Source organism: Pezoporus flaviventris, unplaced genomic scaffold (genome assembly GCF_033815535.1).
Source record: "Pezoporus flaviventris isolate CSIRO_AGI_PZ_B2104156 unplaced genomic scaffold, CSIRO_AGI_Pfla_v1 ptg000096l, whole genome shotgun sequence".
Lineage (NCBI taxonomy): Eukaryota > Metazoa > Chordata > Aves > Psittaciformes > Psittacidae > Pezoporus > Pezoporus flaviventris.
The window spans coordinates 4,822,618-4,847,591 of record NW_026892644.1 but is presented as its reverse complement, the minus strand read 5'-3'; the positions used below and the strand labels follow the sequence as shown (position 1 = coordinate 4,847,591).

At 36.8% G+C, this 24,974-nt stretch overlaps 1 protein-coding gene across 5 annotated transcripts in view; it reads right to left on the bottom strand.

The window, feature by feature from the left end:
• The window catches only part of LOC133281118 (ankyrin repeat and sterile alpha motif domain-containing protein 1B-like), a 305,927-nt gene that overhangs the window by 207,549 nt on the left and 73,404 nt on the right, over positions 1–24,974 (bottom strand). For 4 of the 5 annotated variants that reach the window (XR_009747384.1, XM_061476329.1, XM_061476330.1 and 1 more), the window contains exons 7-8: positions 20,481–20,591; positions 17,233–17,408 (exon numbers count right to left, since the gene is read on the bottom strand). Coding sequence is in view for 4 of the 5 variants with exons in the window: in XM_061476329.1 (XP_061332313.1) it covers positions 17,233–17,408; positions 20,481–20,591 (287 nt within the window). In the remaining variant the exon portion in view is untranslated. The remainder of the gene's footprint in view (positions 1–17,232; positions 17,409–20,480; positions 20,592–24,974) is intronic. The other variant, XM_061476333.1, reaches the window with a different exon arrangement.

Genomic DNA, 24,974 nt, shown 5'->3' with positions numbered 1-24,974 from the left:
ACAGCAGGAACCAGCATGAGCTATTCTATGACCATTTTCAGTGGTATGTGACATTTAGTGCTCTTAAAATCCAAGCTCTAGAAGCTCCAGACAGGAAGAATCTTTACCTCTGCAACACTGCACATCAGCCAAGCTGCATGTGATAGCATTTTCTGACTGGAGCTCCATAAAGAAAAACTCACAAAAAAAAACCCAACAAACTGAACAAAATGGGAAAAAAAAAAAGCTAAAGTAGTCTCATGTTTTGAGCTCAAGAACAGTGAAGTGTGAACCTGGAAAGAAATTCCTGTAACTTTAAGTCAGTAGAGTCATGGCAATTGACTATAAGCAGCAACAATATTAACTTTAGGCAAACATAATTAGTTCACATATGTGATAAAAAAGTACATGAATATGTAGTTACTGCTCCTCAGTGGGCAAGTGACACCTATCATGATGAGCACCCCAGAAATTAATCACTTGGTCTTCAGAGAAGGATCTAACAGTATGCCGTGGTTTAAACCCTAGCCAGACAGCTTGTTCACTCACTCCCAGTGAGTGGTGCCAGGCTGAGAGCAATCGAGGGCTCCCCCCCAGGGCTCTCCCCTTCCCCACTCCCGGAGGAACGGGGAGGAGGATCGAAAGAGTGCAACTCCCACTGGTTGAGACAAGAACAGTCCAGCAACCAATGTACAACACAAATCACCACCGCTACCACCACCAACAACAGTGATAAGAGAAAATAACAAGGGAAGAGAATATGATACCACCGGCCAAGAAACCAGTCCCACCCAGAAGCCCGTGTCCTTCCGGGTAACTCCCAGTTACCCCCCACCCCGGGCATGACGTGCTGTGGTATGGAATACCTCCTTGGCTAGCCTGGGTCAGGCACCCCGTCTCTGCTTCCTCCCGGCTTCCCCTCCTCCCTGGCAGAGCATGAGCCTCACAAAGTCCTTGGTCACGGTAAACATCACTCAGCAACAACCGAAAACATCGGTATCACCAGCACTGTTCCCAGGCTGGAAGTCAAAACACAACACTGCACCAGCTACCACGAAGGAGAAACATGGCTACTGCTGAACCCAGGACACAGTATGAAGCAAATACACCCTGGAACTAGATGGCAAGTACAATATGCACTGAATAAGGTCAAAATTATAAGTAAAAATGGGATTATAAAATTAATGAGTACATGTGAATGTATATTCAAAGCACGGCCATACATTCTATTTTTCAATTAATCTTTGCATGTAACAATAATGACAATTAAGACAATTCTGCATCTTTAAAATACTCTCATAAAAGGATGCATGCACAATACCACAAAATTTTTATGATTTTAAAACCTGACAAGTTATTAACTAGTCAGAAAACACCAGGCATAAACAATAACAACAAATATCTTTTCTTCCATTGATAAAGGAATTACTATTTTTCAAGACTTAAGATAGCTTTTAATTTGCTAAAAAAAAAAATCATAAAGAAAGAATGGCCCATCAACAGACTGTCATTTATTAATAAAAAGGCTGATCTTGGCTAATTGATTTTTCACTACACATAAGCTTTTGAACTGAGTATAGTAATCGTCATATGAAGAGTATTTCCTCTATATATAAAAGCCTCTATTAGTGATCCGACATTTTCTGTGCAGATCTTAAATACAAAGACACCTCTATGTACTTCAGTAAGAATCTTCTCTCGAGCTCCCACTGAATTTTACTATGTAGACGAAGATTTTCAAATGACAGAAAATTCAAGAATTTGATAAATTTAAAAATTGCAGAGCAGTGCTTTTAGTAACTACAACTTACCATAATAAGAAGGTATTTGTTAAGAATGATATAGTAGATGGAACCTATAGAGTTTTCATTTTTAAATATCTTGGGAATCATCTACTGTGTTTATTTTTCAGTGTGAAATTAACAGGACGAAGTATTCACTGCTTGGAGCTGCAATGTGAACTGTCCTGATTCAAAAAAACATCATTCTTTTAAATTAGTTTGAGCCATTTGAAAGCTAAGCATTTAATATGAGCTGTTTGTTTAAGCTATTGATTAAACTAGCTGTCTTTAAAGCATAAAAATAGGCACTTCCACAACTTATTTAGTTCATTCTAATGTCTATGCTTAGGACAGGATAGAATTGCCCAAATTAATTTCTTCCCCTTAACATTAAGTAAAATAAAGTGAACCTGTGTTTTAAAACTGGCCTAACTTTGACCATGTACTTAATACTCATAAATCAGACTAACTGCACACTTTGTATCAATTTCAAATGCTTAAGATCACTTCAGTTGTTTTGCTTGACCAAGGAAGAACTTGGCACACTGAAGCATAAAGCGCCAAGACAGAAATGAACTCAGGAGGTTATTTAGACTGCAAGGACACTCTTTGCTTTTCCATCCCACAGGCACAGTATATTTCACCTAAGCTGGCATGTAGGCAGGGCATACACACATGTAGACTGTGCAAAACAGCAGGAATTTGGTAACTTTTTTTGAGTCATGAAGTTTAAGCATATGAATAGTTCCAATTAACTTAACAGGATTTCTCATGTTAATGACAGGCTTATGCATCTCTCTGAATCAATATGCACATGACTCATTCCAAAATGTGACTCACTGTGTAAAACTCATGTACCAGTTGAAAAAAAAGAGACTGATAATGAAGGAAAACCAAAATCAAGTGTTAATATTTTTTTAAAATATTAGACAGAATTAAAAGCTTAAGCACATTTACCTTTGCCTAAAGAAAACAAAAAATCGTATAATTAAAAGTACAAACTAGCATTTTTGGCTTTAAATGTCACAGAAAAAAATACCGCTTGGAGAATAACTACAGAGGCATCTCTGTATTTTACATTCCTATAGTATCTGAATGTTATCATATAACATTTGACAAACTTACTGCAATGTAATTGCAAAGCAAATCTGCTGTAAAACATGTATTTTTCTTTTTTTAAAGTTGTGAAAGAGAGGGTGGATAAGTGGGTGGTAGAATGATGAAACTTATAGAAAATACGTTATTTGTCATGAAATAGAGCAGAAGGAACAAAAATTTAAGTAGGGGGAAAATCAGGTGGTAAGTGAGTAGGCAGAAGCCACTAATTTATTACTCCTCCAGTGTAGAGTTTTTTATTTAGCATACATATACTCAATAAAAGTGTGTTAATTAAAACCCAGTTATTATTCCATTAAGTAGCTGCTGGCTTAATGAAGGACATAAGAGAAAATCATACCTGAATTGATAAAGCCAGTCTAATGAGTAACTAAATACAGCACCGAATTAGTCATCTGAATATGAATGCTGGTTAAGAGTGGATAATCAGGAAGGCCTTGAAGAGCATTTGTGCCAGATTATCTACAGATCCATCAGCAACAAATCACTAGTAGTTTGCTATATTGTCACCTAAGTGCTAAATTTGGTGGCCTTCTATGATGGGGCTACAGAACTAATGGACAGGGGTAGAGCAGCTGATGTCATCTACCTGGACTTGTGTAAAGTGTTCGACACTGTCCCACACGACATCCTTGTCTCTAAATTGGAGAGACATCAATTTGATGGATGGACCACTCGGTGGATAAAGAACTGGCTGGATGGCCACACGCAAAGAGTTGTGGTCAATGGCTCAATGTCCGGCTGGAGACCAGTAACGAGTGGTGTCCCTCAGGGATCGGTGTTGGGACCAGTCTTGTTTAATTTTTTGTCAGCGACATGGACAGTGGGATTGAGTGCACCCTCAGCAAGTTTGCCAATGACACCAAATTTTGTGGTTCGGTTGATACCCTGGAGGGAAGGAATGCCATCCAGAGGGACCTCGACACACTTGTGAGGTGGGCTGATGCCAACCTCATGAAGTTTAACCATGCCAAGTGCAAGGTCCTACACCTGGGTCAGAGCAATCCCAGGCACAGCTACAGGTTGGGCAAAGAAGAGATTCAGAGCAGCCCTGCGGAGAAGGACTTGGGGGTGTTGGTCAATGAGAAAATGAACATGAGCCAGCTTCAGTGTGCGCTTGCAGCCCAGAAAGCCAACCGTATCCTGGGCTGCATCAAAAGGAGTGTGACCAGCAGGTCAAAGGAGGTGATTCTGCCCCTCTACTCTGCTCTTGTGAGACCTCACCTGGAGTATTGTGTGCAGTTCTGGTGTCCTCAACATAAAAAGGATATGGAATGGTTGGAGCAAGTCCAGAGAAGGGCCACGAAGATGATCAGGGGACTGGAGCACCTCCCATATGAAGATGGGCTGAGAAAGTTGGGGCTGTTCAGCCTGGAGAAGGCTGCATGGAGACCTCATAGCAGCCTTCCAGTATCCAAAGAGGGCCTATAGGGATGCTGGGGAGGGACTCTTCATTAGTGATAGGACAAGGGGTAACGGGTTAAAACTTAAACAGGGGAAGTTTAGATTGGATATAAGGAGGAAATTCTTCCCTGTTAGGGTGGTGAGGCACTGGGTGATATGATTTAGTGTGAGGTGTCCCTGCCCATGGCAGGGGGGTTGGAACTAGATGATCTTAAGGTCCTTTCCAACCCTAACTATTCTATGATTCTATGATTTTAAATATAATATGGAAACAATGCAGTAGAATAGCTGACAATCAGTCTTGACATGCTATAGAAGTTGAAAGCCTAAGGGGAAAAGATCAGACAAATAATAACCTACTTTTTGATATCAGTAAAACATGCAAAAGCTCAAACTTTTCTAGAGGTATTAGAAAAAAGGATCACACAAAACTCCCCAGAGGAGATGCAGAATACAACTGGACAGCAACTCTTAATGCAGGCTGATTTACATGGCAGGCGGAAGTAGAACTCAAAATCATCTTCATTAGGAAGGCAAAGGTTTTGCTGTCTTGTAGGAAAATGTGCCAGTGTGAAGCTCATATGCAAGCTGCTGATTTCTCCTGTTTTACATAAAACAGTGATATCATTGCAGTCATCTCAATAACCAGTACTACCAGTAGATTTAGGACAATGGTTGCTCTTCCCCTGCCAGCTCATCTGCACTGTTCTTTTTGCTGTGTGCATAGTATGTACAGATCTACTGCAACGCAAACACACCTTTATGTTGTTTTTCAGATATACTATTAAGTAGATGAAGAGCCAATACTTAAACTCTTCCTTCAGCCAGTCATCATATAGTGTCTTAGAATACCTGTAAAATAATTAAGTTGGTCAGTAACATGCTTTCACATATGACTCCTGTGTATCACTGTATTTCTTATGAAGTATCTGTGGCTAAACATGTGAGCTCTTAAATTACTGAAACTCCTTAAAGGAAACGCCATTTTGGAGAGATAGTAAATACTCCAGTACCCATAAGGAATCAGCTATTAATAACTGAAAGAAAGACCAGCATAGGAATAAAATGTTTTACATTTTAACATTTTCTCTAAGATTGACAGGCAGTGCTGAGGCTGCTTCTTTGCAGGCTGTGAACAGTTCATATTCCAGAGATATTGGGCAGAGCATCAATATCAACAGAAATAATAGCAGTAGTATTAATAGAAACTGCTCAATCTTAAATAACTGCTGAAGCAAATAAAATTGAAGAGCCTCTTCTGAGATTTTCCCTCATGGCAGTAAACCGAGACTTACAATAAATTTAGGAAGGACAGATGCCAAGAAAAAAGAAAACAGATTATTAAAAGAGGTGTAAGTCATTCAACTCTTACATCTCTCTGGAAAATTAAAGAAACGTGTAAAAAAAAAATATGTGCATGATCAAGTAACCCTGGTTTCTGCTTCTAATCCCAATTTAAAAACTTATACCACTGAAATCAGACAAGGGTTTCAGTATATATTGAAGCTGCAGAAAAGTTAGCAGGTGCATTTACAGCACACTGAAGACCTATATTAATTCCATGGGCAAACATTTCTAATGCATAGCAAATATTAGGCAGTTCCCCCTTAACTCTGACTTAACTTGTGATCTTAATATTTTATAGAGTTATAAGAATCTAGTCCAATATAATTTTCTGCTATTCCTTTTTTTACTTGCTGAGCTTATTCACAGTGACTGAAAAAAATCTGCCAACAGAATGCAATGAAACGTAAGGTGTCTCTGCCCATGGCAGGGGGGTTGGAACTAGATGATCTTAAGGTCCTTTCTAACCCTATTTTTTCTATGATTCTACTCTATTCTATGATTCTATGAAACTCTACGTGATGAGTGGTCAACTGCCTCAAGACTTAAGGACAAAAATACTCTTTTTATATGTCAATTATAAGTGTTCTTGTTGCCATTAGGATAGAATAAAAACTAAATTAAGCAAGTAGTCCAAACAAGTTGCCTAATGTTCTATCCTCAGCTACTGAATTTTTAAAGAAAGCATTCTTTTGTATTAACTTATCATTTTGCCCTGTGAAATATAGCAGAATTCGTCATTATTTGTATACTCCTTACTAAGAAGAAGCGACGAAGGGAAACTGGGACTGATGCTGCTAAAAGAGTAGGTATTTACTCAACTTCAAAAGAATCATACAATACAATATAGTGAAACCATATGTTTACACTTTCTCCACCCCTTACTGGATCCTGTAGCTGTTCACATAGCTCTGATGGATGAGTAGGTTCCATCTTCTGCTTACACCATAGGGATAAAACTGAGCTTTCCTCTCACTACAGAAATCAAGTGAGAGACATACCCATATGCTTCTTGCTCTCCTCATGCATTTCCTATCAGATGGTAATCATCAAGCTTTACTGTTAGTTCCAAGATTAATGACTTTATCTTATATCAAGAGAGCAGAGAAGAAATCAGTGTTGACTTCAGGCATATACGAAAATATACGAAAGATATTTAAGATTCTCCCCCCCCCCCCCACTATTTGTATCCTCTTGTGTAGGCAGAATACTCATTTAGTCTAAGGTCAGTATGCATTAAAAAACACAATCAAACATGCATTAGTACCTGCTGACAACAGTGATACAGTTCCAGAAATTTTGCTGCAATACCTACCTCTGTAATATGCTAAACAGTTCTAGAATGATGTATGCCTTGTTTAAGATTGCAGGATAGAAAAGCGCACATTTTAAAGCATTCTTGCTCCTTCTTTCCTTGTTAACTCAGTTATATTTCCCCTAGGGTAATACCTATATATGACTGCAAAAAATAAATCTCCCACATATTCAAGCTTAGGCTTTTTACAAACTATCAAAACTAATTTTTAAAAAGAGCAGAAATTAAATCAAATCATACTTAAATGCTAGCAAAGTCCTTTATATTCGTTATGCCTTGTATATTGTTACATGCTCAAACAAAATAAACCAAACAGATTAGTAAAGCTTCACAAATACTTTTCAATCCTTAATGTTAACACTGCCAGTCTACTGGAGGGACATTATAATCTTGATTAAGTTGACTCTACAGTGAGGTCCTGAAGGCATGAGTGAGCCTATGTTAGCCCCATGCAAAAGGTACCTTGCACATCCACAGTGATACAAGACACTTAATATTAAGCCGGCTGGCTCCCACCTTTGGAATTTCAGCACCTCAACTGCTGATACTCTGATAAAATGGGGAGAAAATTAATTTTAAGAGAACCAGGGAAGATCATGATAAAAAGAAGTTTTTGTTCTCTTCTGAGATGAGAACACATCTTCAGTGTTCTGATTCTGGCTAGAACACTGGCGAAAAGTTTGAGGAGAGGAGAAACCGGACGGAAATGTAGGGCAGGAGTCAGTGACAGATTTTTGGCAGGCCTCTAGGGAAGGTCAGAACCTGAGAGAAACATCTCTGGTGACTGATACATTAGTAATAGCAAAAGTCATCAGTCTTTCTGATTATTTGGTTTTGTAAAAATTACAATGACAAAGAGATTTGAGTTACTATTATAAAATCACTAGTCTGGGTGGAAATCTCATGGTATTATCTTCTTGTTCTTCATAAGCGACTGAAATTCTCTTGATCCTACATGAAGTTGAATACTGTAGCTCAAAAATGGCATTGAGTTACAGTACTACACTCACAGGATGGAGGGCACAGAGCATATGGAAGAAATGGAATGGACAAATGTTCTGCTATGCAAGCCTGGCAACAGTGTCTGCAATGGCACAGGCAGCTCAGGGATGTTAAAAAATAATGGCATAAATAGGGGTAAAAATGAAGTTCTCTAAAGCACTGAATAACACACAAAAAAAGATATTTAATTAAAGTAAATATACTTCATATTGGGAAGATGATCTCAAGATCAGTTCTGATAGAGTCATCTGATCCTGGCTAATCCTGTTGAGATTTGTAGTTTTCTCTGGTATTCATCTAAGTATAATGAAACAGAGGTTAGTGTTCAAATTACGTATGTGTTCAGTACAACATATGACAGTCTCTGAGCTAAAATGGTCCTTGTGGCAAAAATGCAAAAGTCTTCTGTAGGCAATTTAAAGGAACACAGCTGTCCAATAGGACTCTTGAGTAGATAAATATTACTAATCATTTCCACAGCACCCTGAATTTATATACAGCTTGAAAGCCATAAAGACAAACAAGCTCTTTGATCTTAAAAGCTTATGTTATAATTACCTTATATGAAAAAATGCTACACTCTTATCTGAGTTCATTATATAAAAGAGATTTACCTAAGATGAAAGAGTCCACAGCAGGGCATGTGAAGTGCTTGGCAGCATGGCAAGATTTACATACAAAATGAACTGAAATGCTAGGATTACTTAGTCAGGCAAAAGATAGCTTTAAGAAAGAACAAGCCAGAAATATTGCAAATTACGGAGGGTGGACAAAAAAAATATTTGTTATTTTCTACTCTGTCAGATTTTACTATATAAGAATAAATGAAAGTATATACTCAGCAAATAAAAGACCTACCATACAGCATGTGTTCTGCAAAACATAGTAATAGAAGGTCACCGTGGTAAGCAATGTAACAGATCAGAGCAAAAAGATTAGATACATTTAGGATTCTCCAGTGCAAGCTAAGCACATACTAAAATTCAGAGAGATTCATTTGTCTGTAAACTATTTTCCTGCACATATCTGATAGCAAAGGAATTTGCCACACACATACATAATTGCACAGACTGTTAAATATTCCACAAAATCATTCTAGTGGAAAAGCAGTAGGTACTTTTTAATGCAGCTTAGATTAACTGGTGGCTTGGCCAACGCCTTCCTCCAGTTATACTTTACTCCATCTAGTTTAAATCGCACTAAGTGTTGTCATGTTTTGGGATTTTATATTCTTAAGTAACTGCTGACTATCTCACAGGGTAGGTCTGTGCAGCACACTGGAGGATTGTCTAGCAATACTTCTATCAGGAATCACAGCAGCAGGGAGCTGCAGGCTAATTTAGTTGGCTGTGAAGCATGCCACCAGGTAAATCATTTTGAGTTCCACATGGCTGCTGTTAGGATCCCTCTAGCACTGAAATCTTTACAATACTGCACTGAAGAATAGCATAACCTACAGATACAAAAAATAACCTATTTTAATAACTAAAACCTAACAAAAGGGACAAAAAAAAATATATGAAGTTGGTATGTTTCCCTCTGCTTCTTTGTAATAAACAGCTCATGTTTAAATAAAACTTAGAAATCATTTTGTAAAGTAGCTTATAGTGAGTGTATCATCCTATATTGACCAAATGGAAGAAAATTAACTCTATCTTTGTAAAATAATAAAAATAAAAACCAAGACAGCTTCGTACTGGATGTCACATTACAAACGTCCAATGAAAGAAATAACAGCAACAGTTCTTCTCAGAGGGAAATACCACTGTGTACATTTCAAACTGGAACTAGCAGATGGTTTTTAGTTGGGCAGTAGCTTTTAAAAACAATTTTAAAGTTATATAATCTTACCTTCAGAGAGTGGGTGGTCCTTTACAACAAGGGAGTCTTAAATAGTAAAGTTTACATATCATGGGAGAGGCAGCGCTCATAGTTTTACTTGCCACAGAAATAAGAGTAAGTACATGCTTGCAAAATAAGATTCATAACTGAATTATGTGTAACAGTTAAAGAAGAACTTCGTAAAAAATTCTTGCCATGTCAAAATTTGGCTATACATAAATTAATTCCCTCTTTGTAAGTGATAGATAAGTAAACCAACAATATTCCAACCATTGACTCTGAATACAATTCTCTTCCATTTTTTTTAATACATCATAAAATACCTACAAAACACAGCAAAGATGTAGTATGGAATTCAATAAATGTTAATGTATTAAATAACTACAAATTTATCTGCTTCTCTCCATGGAGTCCCAAACAATCGGTCCTGATTGTCTTACTGTTCTGTAATGAATAAGTAACTAAAATTGCTCTTGAATGTGTTTTTAATGTATCCTCATTAGTCAGCCATTGTATATACTTCTGGCTCGCTAATCATCATTGTCGTGGAATTTTCTCTTATGCTATCAGTAATGCCTCTATGCAAGAGTGTGATAATTGTTAAAGGCTACTACGTTCGATCCATGTTGCAAACATTTTAATCCAGCACATTTGGTTGCTCTTGGCCACTGCAATATTTCAGCCCAGCCACTATTTATTTAAATGTCACGGTAAATGGAACATTCTTCAACAAATCTGACTGATTATTACTTTGCAAAATAATAATTAAAAAATATTTTAATATGTGTTGTTTTAATAAAAAATAGGTGTTTGCCTAAGGAAAAAAAAAAAATTAGTCAGGATAACTGATTTCTAAATGATCATCCATAAATTTTATTCCCCTATAATATATTCATTCTGAGCCATCTTCTTCCAGAAAAAAAATAACAAACCACAATTCTATACTTTCAAATTTCCCCTCAGATATAATCTAAATATGATCATAGTTTTATTGCCCTTATATACCCTAATCTTCTTGGTACTCTGACATAAGAGAGTAAAAAGTGCATCTTTTCTTTGAATATGTACCATCACTGTTTTCAACAGTGTTAATATAAGATGTTGTTAAGTGTACTTTTTTTTCCAACTCTCAATGTGCGTAAATATGAACTTCCCTTTCTGGATGACAGAAGTAAGCAGAAATTGACATTTATGTGCCTGTGATGAAATCCAAATCATTTTCCTGAGACTACACAGAACCTTTCTATTTGTATAAATTTAAATTACTGCTGCCAGCCTTTATTATCTATTATATAACCACATTAAATTTAATCAGATGAACTGCTGCCACTCCTGTAAAATTGTTGTGTAGCACAGTCACTATAATCCTACATGTTTTTACTATCTTCAGTTTTATTCTGTAAGCAAAAAAATATGGGCACTTTATAACTTAAGTTTCTCAGTAAGTATTACCAGTAATTAAGTAAAATCCTTTAACATATACTCTGCTGTTAAGAGCACCAAAACACTTTCAGAAGCTATGCCTTTACTCTAAAGTTATGTCACATATCCAAAGACAGCAAGATACTGCATTTGCACTTGCAAATTGATAATTTAATTTAGTATTATGCTTCCAAACACAATAGCATCAATGTAAAAGCAAATATTGCAAGGAACCACCTACTATACAAGATTAAAGGGACTGATCTGAAGAAAATACTTCAATTTAAAGCTTCAGTTTTATTAAGTGTATATGGTAGGTTTTTCTTATCTAAAAATCGGGTTTAGTTCAAAAATTCTCATGACCTCAAAAAATGCAGAGAAAACTGTATTACTGCGAAAACAACACCTTCTAAAGCCATTCTTAAGTAAGGACTGGAATAAACTTTTGAACATAGAATAAGATGAACCTCTTTTAAGAGTAAATGTTAATGAAAATAATCATTAAAATAAATATCATTTTTATGAAAGGAAAAGATTAAGATGTACTGTATCCAATATGTATGTCTTGCAAATATATATATGCTCATACAGACACATATAGAGGTATAGAAGTTCTGAACACCCTATTTTTTGTTTTGCAATCATAGGCCGTCCAAAGCAAATAAAAGTAACATATTCTCTGGTATCCCCAGGAATTTCTTTCTTACATGAACAAAAAGCTCATACTTCTCTTTTCTCTCTCTCTCTTTTTTTTTTTTTATGTAAGAAACAAATAGAGCAAATAGATTGCAATAAATACAGCATATTTTTGGTTTTAGTATTACATTTAGAATAATTTGTCCTCACATGAATACATACACAGGAACCTCAAACAGACAAGAAACCGGTAATGATGTTAGTACTCCAAGGACAGACGAATCTAAATTACAGAGATTTACTTCCAGGAGCTTAGGAAGATTCCTCACAATATACACGTTGACAGTTTTCTGCTCATTTTCTTGACACACTTCATTTTTCTGGATCTCTGCTTTGCAAGTTATACCTATTTAAATTTTCTTACTTGCTCTTGAATTCACACAAGATAGTTTGAATACACACTTCACATGTAACATCTGTGTTATAATACCTCTAAATTTAGCCCTGATATTTTAGATTGAAATTTAAATGTATGTTATGATGTACAGTATGAATTTCTCTCTTATAAGTATTACAGGTGTTTGCTTTTAAGCAGTTTGTACTATCAACCATGCTAAAAATACATGCTATTAATGTAGCAATAAAAAAGTTGAAAAACTCTTACATAAGATGGCTACTTTTGCCTTGAAATTACTGAGCCAGACTGCCATCTATTGGAAAATAAATATTTTTTAAATTAGTCCTTTTTCTTTTTTAACTGAAACTACGATGAATTATTGTCAAAAGCTGATTTTGCCAGCAATCAGACTTAAGACAGTTTAATTTTTTTTTTAAAGGAAACACCCAAGTTAACTAAACTGCTATACAATCAAAGATTTCCCTACATTTTTTTTTTCCTACCTCATGTTTTCTGGAACATGTTTTGAAGCACAGCTCCTTTTCCAGCTTGCTGAACAATCAAATCCTAGTTAATTGGAGTCAAAGTTTTATATTTAGCAAACACAATAAAACTATAATTATGGCAGCACTGAACAGTACACAAGTGTAACACTTTCCCAGCACAGCTGTGCAGCAGCTCTCAGGGCTTTCCATGTTTTTGCATACACAAGGGAGCTGAAAAGCATGTTTAAGTCCCAGTGACCAAAATGGGGAAAAAAAAGGCAGATAGCAACTGGGAATAAAAGTCTATGAACCACCCCCCCACCCCCCCCCATCAATCCTAGCCAGTGCACAAGCCTTTGAGAAAAATGGACAATTCTAACTAAAATGATCCCATGCTCTCTCTGAAGCAGCATAACAAACCATATTTCCAGCTGCAAAATTATGTTCAATTTGGCCCCTAATTTTGTGGAGAAAATGAAGAGGGGGCTGTTGTCTGATATGTCATATTATACATGTTTCAATGACTGGTGATGACAGACTAGGAAACATAGAATTAATATTTTCACGACAGCACATCAAGAAGTACATTGAAACACACCCAGAGTTGTAAAATCAAGCACTGAAATTATAAAGTTTCCAGTGAAGCTTCACCTTGACTTTCTGTAGTTTATTCTTTATAATGTACTCTTCCAATAAAAGATCACGTTAACTTATTCTAATTTGACTTCATGCTATTCAGCAAACAAGCATTCAGGTTTCACCCCCTCTTATTTGTTCCCTTCATTCACAGAGCTAACAGTCTGCTTCTCCAGAACCCCCAGTTTTTTCCCCCTCAGCTTAAGGAACAGAAGTGTCCTCTGGGGACATTCTCACTCACCTCCCGATCTGTTCCTATTCACATCTACACCGTGCTAGTCTTTTACTTATTGTTTCTTTGTATCCTCCCCTCCCAGACGTTTATGCCTTCCAGTCCTCAAGATCCTGCCTTTTAATTTTCCTACCCAGCTCTTCCATGTCCTGAGGAGGTTTAAAAGTCAATGCTGTGCTGACTAGTAATTTGGAGTTAAGGTGACTGAACCCAAAATTTTCATCCAGAAAGCTTTTTTTTCCGAGTTTCACCTAGCCTCACAGTTGTGCAAATCTGCTTCCTATTTGACTATAAAATACTGTAACAATATAAGGCTCTGGAGTTTTTTAATGCCTTATGTCACACGTCACACACCTCGTCCACAGAAGCATACTAAGTAATAATATGTATTAGTGCTTTTAATGCCAACTTGGATGAACAGAAGGAAGTCCCTTAGTGCAAACTACCAGAATGACTTGCTGTATGGCTGGATGACTAATTTTCCAATAACTCAGGAAATGGAAGAATGGACTCAATTCTGTCCTTGAGCTAAGAGAGTTCCAACCCGTAACTTCTTCAAAAGAAAATGTAGTACTTTAAAGGTGCTGTATTACTGATCAATAAACAGCAAAATACATCGGAGGCCAGAAAAGGAGCAGAATTTGCTAGTGAATAGGAAGTCCCAAGTCCTGCTCTCAAGATTGCACTGGTATTTTTCCAATGGTTGTAAATTCCAAAAATAATAGTGGAGGGGATCAACAGGCTGATGCTCTGTCCTTTTATTTGGGAGACTATGTAAGCGATGTTAAAACCCACCCTCATGCCGTAGAGTGAACTGAATACCACTCTTTCACTTTCTAGATGAAACATTTTACTGTCAATGCATTAAGAGGTAGGCATCTCCACTACCCTTACACTAAGCAAAAACAGTGAGCCCTGCTCTTTCAAATGAAGCAGGTTAGCACTTCAATTCAGGCAAGAACTCCAGGCTGTGGATCCTAAAATGATTCTATGATTCCTTTTTGCAGTCCTGAATCAATCTAAACCTTACTTAGCCAGAGCAGTACCAGAGCTGATTTGACCCTCTTCAAAAGAGCCGTCTATTAAAAAAATTCTTTAAACCACACACAGTTTCCTTATGCATTCTTTTTCATATGCCCATGCTACCCTCAGGGGGTGGCTCCTGATGCTCCTTGCTCCATCTTACTGAGGTTTTGAGCCACAAGCTATTATTCCAAAAGGAAGTTCCTCAAACTTGGCCTCCTATTTCTCTGAACAACAGCAAAAAATGTCTCCTAGCAGCCAGTTCCTTTGCAGAATCTCCATAACAGTTATGAAGTGTCATGACTTAGATTTTGGAACCTGTGCAGATCAACTACAGGAAAAGCTGAAAATCCTGTACCAGTCATCATTCTCTGGAACGAACATTTGTCCAGGAAATGGCATCATCTGACACTTTTCCACCAGTGACCCAACTTCTACACCTTCTCAGAGCTGATGCTGGCACAGTCAGCAATGAAAGTTAGGGGAAAGCTGCTGATTTGAACTTGAAGTAACTTCTTGCTTGTAGAGCCACTGCAGGTGCAGTTATCAGCCCTGTGCTGGAGCTGGTAACAGGGAAATGCTTCACTTTGTTCTGCAGGCAGTAAAAGTCACTGCTCCAGTGCTACCACACTCCTGTGTTGCCCCTGCCCCCATACAGTCATGGCATGTGTAGCAGCAATGAATGTGAACTGAATGAATGCAGTCAGTAGGGAAGATCCCACTTACCCTACTGAGATTTTTATGGAAGCTTCCCAGGAAGGAGAAAACTAAAGTCAAAAGAAACTGTAAGAATCTCTCTCTTCTTTAATACACATCCAAGGAATCTATTTCTGACTTTCCATATCTATACATGTCTCCACTTCTCTCTTTCTCTCTGTATCTTCATGTTTTTATACATAAATATTCATTTAAGTTTCTTCAATCATCACCCTCCTGTCTACACTTCCACCACCACGCTTGCTGATCCTACCCCCAGAGCAGTTTGGCAGCATTCACCTTTGTAACCATTTTCAGAGCTAAACATATCTCTTCATTTTAGTGCTTCTACCGATTACTCTTTGATAGCTCCTTACAGCACGTATGGGTTTTCAAATAACGCATCCCTATACAGGGCGTCGGTACATCAAGAGAAGGCAGCACTTCCCCAAAACCAAAAGAAGGTATGTTGAAAATGAGAGTGACTTCTCTTTTTGATGCAAGGCAGCCAGGTAGCAACTGAACAAACTGAGTGACCTTAAAATACTTTTTAAAATTATATGGATGTTTTAGATCAAACAGGAAAATCCTACATCACAGCAAAGAATTTTCTCCATATAGGCCTGTATAGTTGGGTTTACTCTACCAACAACATGCTTTAAACAGTCCTAATTTTTGAAGCTTTGTTTTCACACCTATTTTCATATTCAGTATATGAATAGGTGAAATCTCAAACGGTTTATTGCCTAATTTATCTTTGTATCTGCCTGCTGCACATAAATTACAGATATAGTGTCTGAATATTTCCCATTCACATTGTATTTTGTTTCAGTCTATAAAAAATTCAGTATGAGTAGACAGAATTATATGGATTGCATTTTCTGCAGAACAGCAGCTGAGCAGATTTAAATAGCAGTTAGCACCTAAATACAGACAGACACAAGAAAGATGCTCAAAAAATGCTTAAATGGGATCAGCACCAGCTTGTTCAGGGTGACTTCAATATGGGTTATATATCTAATCATTCAAACAGCTAGAAGGACTTTACAGAAGTATCTACTGCATTTCAGGGCAGCTAACAATCTTTGTAAATCTTGTTCTGTCTATATTTATTGTAATAAATCCTCTAGAACATAAAAATCCTTAACTCGCCATGCTTTCTCCTCACATAGTAAAGCATATTTTTTCTTAATTTATGAGCATTAATTGAAATTTAGCACTTAGCATTTTCCCTCTGTACTGTGCTTTATTCCCTGGGCAATCCCATTTAATTTACTTACTGAAGAAGATAATTCAATTTTATTTTTTTTTTTAAATAAAAAAAGAAGAAAAAAAGCCTTGTTATACTGTAAAGAAAAAATGAATCTTAGAGCACTTTATTCACAGGATTAATGGTAATGAAGTAATATTTTCAACTGTAGTTGGAAATCACTGAACTATCACAACCACAACAATTTTCAGTATTAGAGACTCGGTCTTTAATACCAGTAGGCTTGGGAAAGCTATATAGCCATAAAATGTATAAGGACCATAACTGAAGATGCTTAGCTGCTTCTTTTGAGGGGCACTTCTGATGAGATTCTGCAAGTATTTAGTCTTTGGTATAGTACTGAGCACACTGATTTCAACTGATTTCTCAAAAAACCCTTCCTTGCACTGCCCACACTCAATAACTAACCTGAACTTTCAGTCATATTAGTGGTGCCATGAAAAAACATTTTGAGGTGTGGTAAGCAATATCTTTGCAAAGTAAGGGAAACATTACATCCTAAATCTGCAAGGACCATATGGTAAATTACTTTTTTCTAATTTAATGTTAGACTTGTACTAGTCTCACTCTTGTACTATTTCTTTCTTGAATGTTCCATAAATAAAGGAGATATAACTGAATATATATAGTCTTTGTATCCCATCTTACTTACTACATTAAGCTTGGTTTGGCTTCCACTGGTCATAAGTTCTTCCTCTGATACTTTACTAAAATTGTCCAGATAATGGTCTGATATTGTATGAGACAGATCTTCAAAAGAGTATTCCTTTTCTTGGCATAATTTGATTTCATCTAAGAGCTTTGATAATTCTCCAGTCACAGCTTCACCTTTAAAAACAGACACACCATTAGTCAATACTTAGAATACCAGGGGTAATTTATGCCTAAAAAGGAAATGCACATTCTTTAAATTGTATTAAGTATTTGTTATATTCCATGCTTTAGAATCGAAACAGTGACCTTCATGCACAATTCTCACCTCAAAAATAATAGAATCTCATTCGAGAATGGGAATCACTGGAGGTAATCTACATGCTTCTTCAGTCCCCTGTACCTGGCATTTAATTAGGATGAATTCCAGTATATACTTACCCTTTCTCTGTCTTCTAATCCTCATAATTAGCTAGAAATAGCAATTATCCAAGGATATAAAATTAATCCAGGAAAGGAAAGTTTCTACAAACATACAAAATCAGTGCCACTCTGCAGTACTCTGCATCAGGTTCACTCTGGCTACTGTGATCAGTTAATACACTACAATACAGATTCCATAAACTGTAAGTAGTTTGGAACTGAGTTTCTGAGAATGCACATCTTTCCCATTAAGGTAGCTGTGTTTTATAAGAAATTCTTGTTCACTTTCCCAGGATTAAGGGGAATGGTGGAAGGTTATACTGGGCAAAACCCACGTGCATGCCTCCCTACAGCAGTCTATCAGAAAACCATGTTTAGTGCATTCTGCATTGTGTTTCATGTTTCCTCCTTAATTTAACAGATATCTATAGTTCAGAAATCTAACAGAATAGTAAGACAATGGGCTTTATATATGTCTATACTAATTGAGGGTCACTATTAGAAATACTGGTAGTAATAAGTATTAGAATCACCTTGAGTATTTTCGGCAAATAGCCCACTGGCAGCAGCAAGACCCTCTCAAAGTAAAAAGCTACTTGTTATGAACAACTGCATGAGGTTCTGATAATCTACTACAAGTGTGTTATACAGCTACCTTCAGTAATAGCAATGAAAATGTGAGTGAAAGCCAAGCTTTTCCAGGGGCAAATAAGAAATCCCTTCTCTTTACTAGGTATACAAGAGTCATATGCTTGGAAACTATAGTCCTTAGACTTGATAAAATACAGAAAAAATTCCATTTTACTCCATCTTCAGGAATAAAATGCTGAAAAGGAAAAAACAGAGTGAGCATATTAAGCTCAGTATACATACAACACACAGGTGCATTAACGTAACTAAAGAAGCCCCGGATAAGATTATGTCAGCGTGGTCTAGAGCTGGTTTTGTGTTAATTTTTCTTCATAGTCACTGCTTTTATGCTGAGTAAACATAAATATTCCATAATATTTTTTAAAGTTACAACTATAGCCAGTTATGACTGAAACTTTCAGATCCAAGAACAGAAGCTAATAATTAAAAACATCTCATTGCCTTTTAATATCCAAGTAACAGAAATTTTGCATTCAAAACTTGTTACTCTTACCAATGGTAACTCTGCACAAAACTTTTACACGAAACAGAAATCTAATCAGTTTGGGTGTGTTTTTAATTAGAAAATTAAAATTATTCCAGGTTAATATAAGAATTTAAAAATTGTAAGTAAAATACCTAAATATCAAGAACTAGTCTAAAATCATGATACAGTGCCCTAAAAAGGAATAGGACTACTTTTTCCTACAGAATTATATTTGCACCCCCAATCCCACATTCTCCCACATCCAGCCTGCAATATTTCTTACCGGGCAAGAATGAATTCTATGTGACAAAACTGCAACTGCAAGGGTGCAAGGATGCTGACAGACTTGTAAGTGTATGCTAACTGGCTGGCTCATTGCTACCAGAACAAATACATAAAAGATAATTTTTTCTTATTTCTTTCAATGTAGGTGCTAATTAAGGTCTCTCATCTATCTAGCTACCTATTTTCACAAAAGCCACAGAAAGGTAATTGATACTGCTATCCCTCTTCCAAATTCAGTTTAAATTATTTGAAATGAGATTGTCAGAGAATGGAAAACAGATGGAAGGGCAGCACAATCAACTACAATTTCTTTCCTTTAGAATCAGATTACACAGTAGACAAAACCAGACAGCATGTTTTACACTATTGATCCCTTTAAAGTGGAAACAAGGAGTGTAACATCATGACCCTACCATTAAGAAGAAAAATGCATTTTAAAAAATATTTACTACTTAATTTCAGGACAGGCATTTGTGCTGCACAGGTTAGTTAACTTCATGATTCTACTAATCTCAAAGGAACTATTTATCTTCATACATCATCTGTCAGTTAAGAACCCCAATGGGAAACATGACTGGAACTGGAGCATTTGTTTGCTGTCACCATGAAGATCATAACCTGGTATGCAGCAGTAAGCTTAGTTTTCTCATGAATAAACACTCTTCCTGTAAAGTTCAAAAATCACACCCCTCCCCAACCATGACCAAAACAACACACGTTTTAAAAAAAAAAAAAAAAAAAAAAAAGATTACTTATTTGCCAGTAGTCAATTACATTTACTTTGGATGATTAGAGAAGGCAGAAGTCAGGTTGATGATTTTCATGGAAGAGGAGGATGACATCACAGAGGAAATGCCCTATTTAAGTGGCTGTGGTGTGTAAAGGGTGAACCAAAATGGAAGATGAAAGCATGTGCACACAATAGTGATGGTCATGGTATATGCAAGATATGTTAGAAGAAGAATGGAAACAGCAGCATACACACGAATTTTGAAAGAGGCATCCAAATGTAACACAATTGGAAGAGGTACTCACTGGGAAAGATAGATTTACTCTTTAACCTGAATGTGAATGATGCCTGCAGAGTATTTCAACAAATCTAGTATCCTTTGGTTTTACTTGATTATGAAATGTGTAAGGTCAGATAAATTAAAAAGATTTAAGATCAAGTAGTGTAACACATTGTAATTCATCAATGATTTGTCATTTCTGAGAATATAGTTCTTTGCTTTCCTGTATGACATGGATTACAGTGTATGTAGTCAAGATAAGTAATTCAGGGTGGAATAAAGCTTCTCAATATCAATAACATTCTTAAGCTCTCTTTTTCATTTTGTATATTCGCATAAATGTGTTAGCAATATACTTTTAATATTAAAGAGAAGTTCAGTATAGCTTCTGGTTCACAGAGTATATGTATTTACTTTTAGCCTTTGGAGACGGAGGAACTTCTGGGGACAAAATGCAAGACTGATGTTCTGCGCATTCCAGTGGGCGTTCCTCTGAAATACTTGCATTTCCTGTTTCCATATATTCTGCAATTTAAAGATATACATACACTTAAACTCCTGAATTAAGGGGGTTTATTCCAATTAAAATTATATTTGCTACTTCATTTTTCATTAAACCTTTCTAGTTTTCCATATTAAACCCTTGTAATTATTCATAAACACTACTGCAAGGCAATCATTTATTGAAAGCATTACAGAACACTATAATGGCCAGTTCTTTAATCTGTTGAAACTGCTAGAAAAATCTCATTATAGGAGTAATTTGTTGCAACTATCCCTGTGTTTATTGTTTCCTTGAAACACCTATGTAACTGTTCCATTTTATTATTATGGTTCAGTTTTCTTTCTTCTACATTTGTGAAGAGCTTTTAGGTAAAATATTCAGGATTCAGGTTCACAGTAAGTAGATATATTTATACTGCGAAGAAAAACAAATATTCTACTTGTAGCACACAGACAGCACATGAGAAAAAAGAGAATGCAGTCTCAAAAATTAGTTAAAACCAGCAGCCTAAAAAGCAGTATTCTAAAATTTTTGTGCTTTTCCTCCTTGAGACTTCCCTTGTCCCACCTTCATGATGATGTCTATAAAAGCAGGAAAACTTGGAATGATTAACATGTTAAATTTCCACTTTATTACTATTATTTTTTGTGTGAATATATACATTATTTTCATATGCCTTTGTACACAGGCTACCTCAATGGAAAACCAAGACCTTAATGAATGTTATTATAGGACAAAAATAAAATTCTAAATTAATTTATGCATTAGTGGCACTTTTTTTCCCAGCAGAGTGACTGTTTCTCACTTCAGGCAGTTATACTACATCTGCAGTTTCTTGATTTTCTGAAGTTGCTTAAGCAAGTTCTTTCTGATATCAGATAGTAAACACAACGGTGCATGTTGCAACAAACACAAAAGTGAACTACAATAACTGCTTTCATCAATATCACACTGAAGGGCTAAGCAGTTTCTGGGAAGTGAAATCTTCCTCATTTAATTTCTAGAATCTACAACACACTTGTTTAGCTTGCTGTTATTCCTGATTAAATAACAATTCCCCAAACCCAAATACAATCTGTAATAAAATAGACATCTGAGAAAATGAAATTGGAAATGGCAGCAAACAGCATGCAGTTTCAGAATGCTTTGCAGGTTGTAGTTTGTTTTGTTGTTTGTACTTTAAGAATGTATGATTTGAAAACGTCATTTATTAAGTTTGATGGTTGCAATGGTCCCCTGGATAATGCGTCATACATTCCTTCACATGAAAATAGGCACTTAATTTTTTTGTGTAGTGCTGAAAGCAAAGAAGCAAAGATTAGCTCTAAGAGACCATGAGAAAACCAGCAACATGACAAAATATTCCAGAACGTTTTCCAGCCCTGTCAGCTATATTATTTGTTGAGTTAATGTGTAAGATGGAGGCGAACTAAAAAGGAAGCTAGACACAAAGAAAAAGGAAAAATGCCTGGAAATACTTGCTTTCTAGTTGTGCGACTGTCAAGAAGCAAACCTAAAATGAAGTTCTACCTGGTGGGAGTGTTAAAATTATTGGATCAATACAGATATTTCCAGGAAAGAAAATGCAGGAGAAATTGTGAAGGACTTTAACCTTGTTGTCCAATGTTCATATAAGACTGAGCTTTTCAAATACTCTTTTTATTCTTTGACAGGCTCCACTTTCAGACCAATGCGCTTTCCTGCTAAAGGCTAGTTCTGAGGAGGAAGTCCCAAATTCAAATAAAGTTCCATAAATACTTATGTTAAAAACTGCAGAGCTCCTTCCAGAAAACTCTTTACAAAAGGCTCAGCACAAGGTATGGTGTAGGAGTTTAAAACAGGCCAGCAGTGTGCCATCCTTGCAAGAGTGCAACACTTACAATACAGGACCTCTACTCCCAATTTGGTTTTGTGCTATTGAAAATACTACCAGACACATCTGAGAGATAAAAAGACATGAACTCTCTTGTGAGGGGCTTGTAGTTTAGGTAAATGCATACTTACCCATAATATTATCAAAGAAACAGACAGAAAACAGGTGATTTATTTCAAATGCCAAAGTACACACATGTAGTGGATGCTTCCACCAGCAACCAAATTATATTCACCTGCATCTGGCTAGAAATTCATCTTCAAAGCCTGCCCAAACTTATTGACAAAGATGATACTGCTACCATCACCTACTCTGACTATGGTGCCCTTGAGAGACTGCTCTTGATTCTATCATTTTTCCTCAAAAAAAGAAAGATAATTCACAAAAAAGCCAAGCTGAGTCAATTATACCACTTAATGACAAGAACAGCTTCTCCAGCTGTGGTCTCACTGAGTTTAGAGAAAAGACTGTCATCCTATGATAGGGCAGAATAAAGGGCATGTGGGCATTGAACCAAGAGATTCTTACCACTTCCTAGCTTACTGTCATCCTGTTCCATGTTTCAAAGACAGCCAGCATGACTAGTACATAAGGGGTGAAGGGAGCATACGTTAATACACACTTCAGAGATGTCTCCTTACCGCACTGTTTTGGGAAAAATTGAGTATTTTACTTCTGTTAACTCAAACTACAGATTACAGTTCACTGAGGATTAATACTAAGAATCTCAATAACTGCATTCTTAGTAGCATTACAGTTACCAGATTTTGATATAGCCCTCCTCAATCTAAAGTGACATGCATTACAAAACATAATAGCAGAAAAGTTACCGCACAGCATTGGGAATAAGATCAGTGGGGAATATGAACCCAAGAAGATAACAAAGATAACAAGCACTACAAAGTTCAAAGAGTCGGAACTCAGCTTTCTCAGTTTCAGTAGGTAACACCAGTTAGGCCAAAGCCAAGCAGAAAGGAAAGTGTTAACACATAAGCAGGGAAACACAGCTGCCTCTCCACAGAGCTGCCAGATCCAGGAAGATTAAACATGAAGAGAAGATGGCCCATCTCAGCTGGGGCTGCTGCTGAGCTTCCAGGGGCACCAAAAGCTCAGGCTCTAGGGCTTTAACTTCAACTCCTCTGAGTCCTAATTCCTCAGTGAGGTGACTGGGTCAAGATTCTTGCTTTATTTATAAACCTTGGCTTTAAAGTAATGGCTAAATTAGGTTCAGAGAACTTTTCACTTTTCCTTTTAATGGGAATATTTTTATTTTACCTTTTGTTTTTTTTTTAGTTGAAGTATGAGTTCCTTTCCTTTTTTGTTTTTAGAGGCTACATTGGCCATGCTATGGGGTGGATTTCCATACAGTTCCTTCCTAAAGCAACCTTCCATAAAGGGGCCAAGAGACTTTACAAATTCTATAAAAGGCAAATGTTATCAGACTAAGAATCTGAATGCTCACCTTTTCAAACAGAAGATTCTCCAAGTAACTAGATCAGAGGAATAATACTTGCTTGGAAACCACTTCCCTCCACGGGCAATGTCCCTGCAGGGGGATCCTTAACGCCTTCACTCTGTGTCTTCCTGAAGCGCAGCAACCTTCAGAGCACTCTCTGCCACCCCCACCAAAGCTCTCCCAGAAAGTGTTTGACCATCCTGCAAATCCCCTGAGTCCTGCCCCAACCCACGAGCTCTCTAAAAGCTCCTCCCAAAACAGCTCACTTGGTACCCTGGGAAGCAGCCCACCTGAGGCTGGGCTAGCTTTATGTCCTACCTGTCAGAGGATGATTCTAAATGACTCAAGTTTAACTCACTCCCAAAGAAACCAGGAATCACTAGATGTTTAAGTTAAAAGTATATAAGCAGACTTCTGTGCATTTGTTCAGGAAAGATAAATAGAAACAAGCGCTTTAGTACTACTATGACCCTGAAATAGGTAAGGGTGCAGCTAAACTACCAGTCCCCAAAACAACAGCAGTTAAATTAATTCAGAAATATAGTCAATACTTTACAGCGTATAAAAGGAGCTGAAAAGCCCTCAGAAAAAAAAAAAAAGAACAAAGAGGGATTGAGATCCCAATTCTTGTCACCCCACACAGCTGTAATTAAATCCTTCACTGGAAACCAACTCCAACTTTCCAGTGAGACCTGCCTCCTGCACTCATAAGAATGGAAGATCTATTTGTCCACAGGAAGAGAGGGAGAAAAAGAGAAAGTGAGAATACACAAAAGAAAACCAGTGCTGCTCCCACCAAAGCTATTTAAGCAGAGGGGTGGAGAAAGGAGTTCTGGTTCTACAGCTGCTTATGCATTTTCCATTTATGAATATTTCAGTAACACATACAAACAATGCTAGGTTCTTAAGCAGCTTGCGCACAAGAGAGAGGAAACAGCTTTCCATTACAACTCCCTCCATACCGTCTATGCAGCAGAGCTTATCATGCCTTCCCAGGGCTCATGTTATTTTTCATCTGTTTATCTACTGTCTCCTCTTTTTTTTCATAATAACAAGAATTCTGCTTCCAGAAAT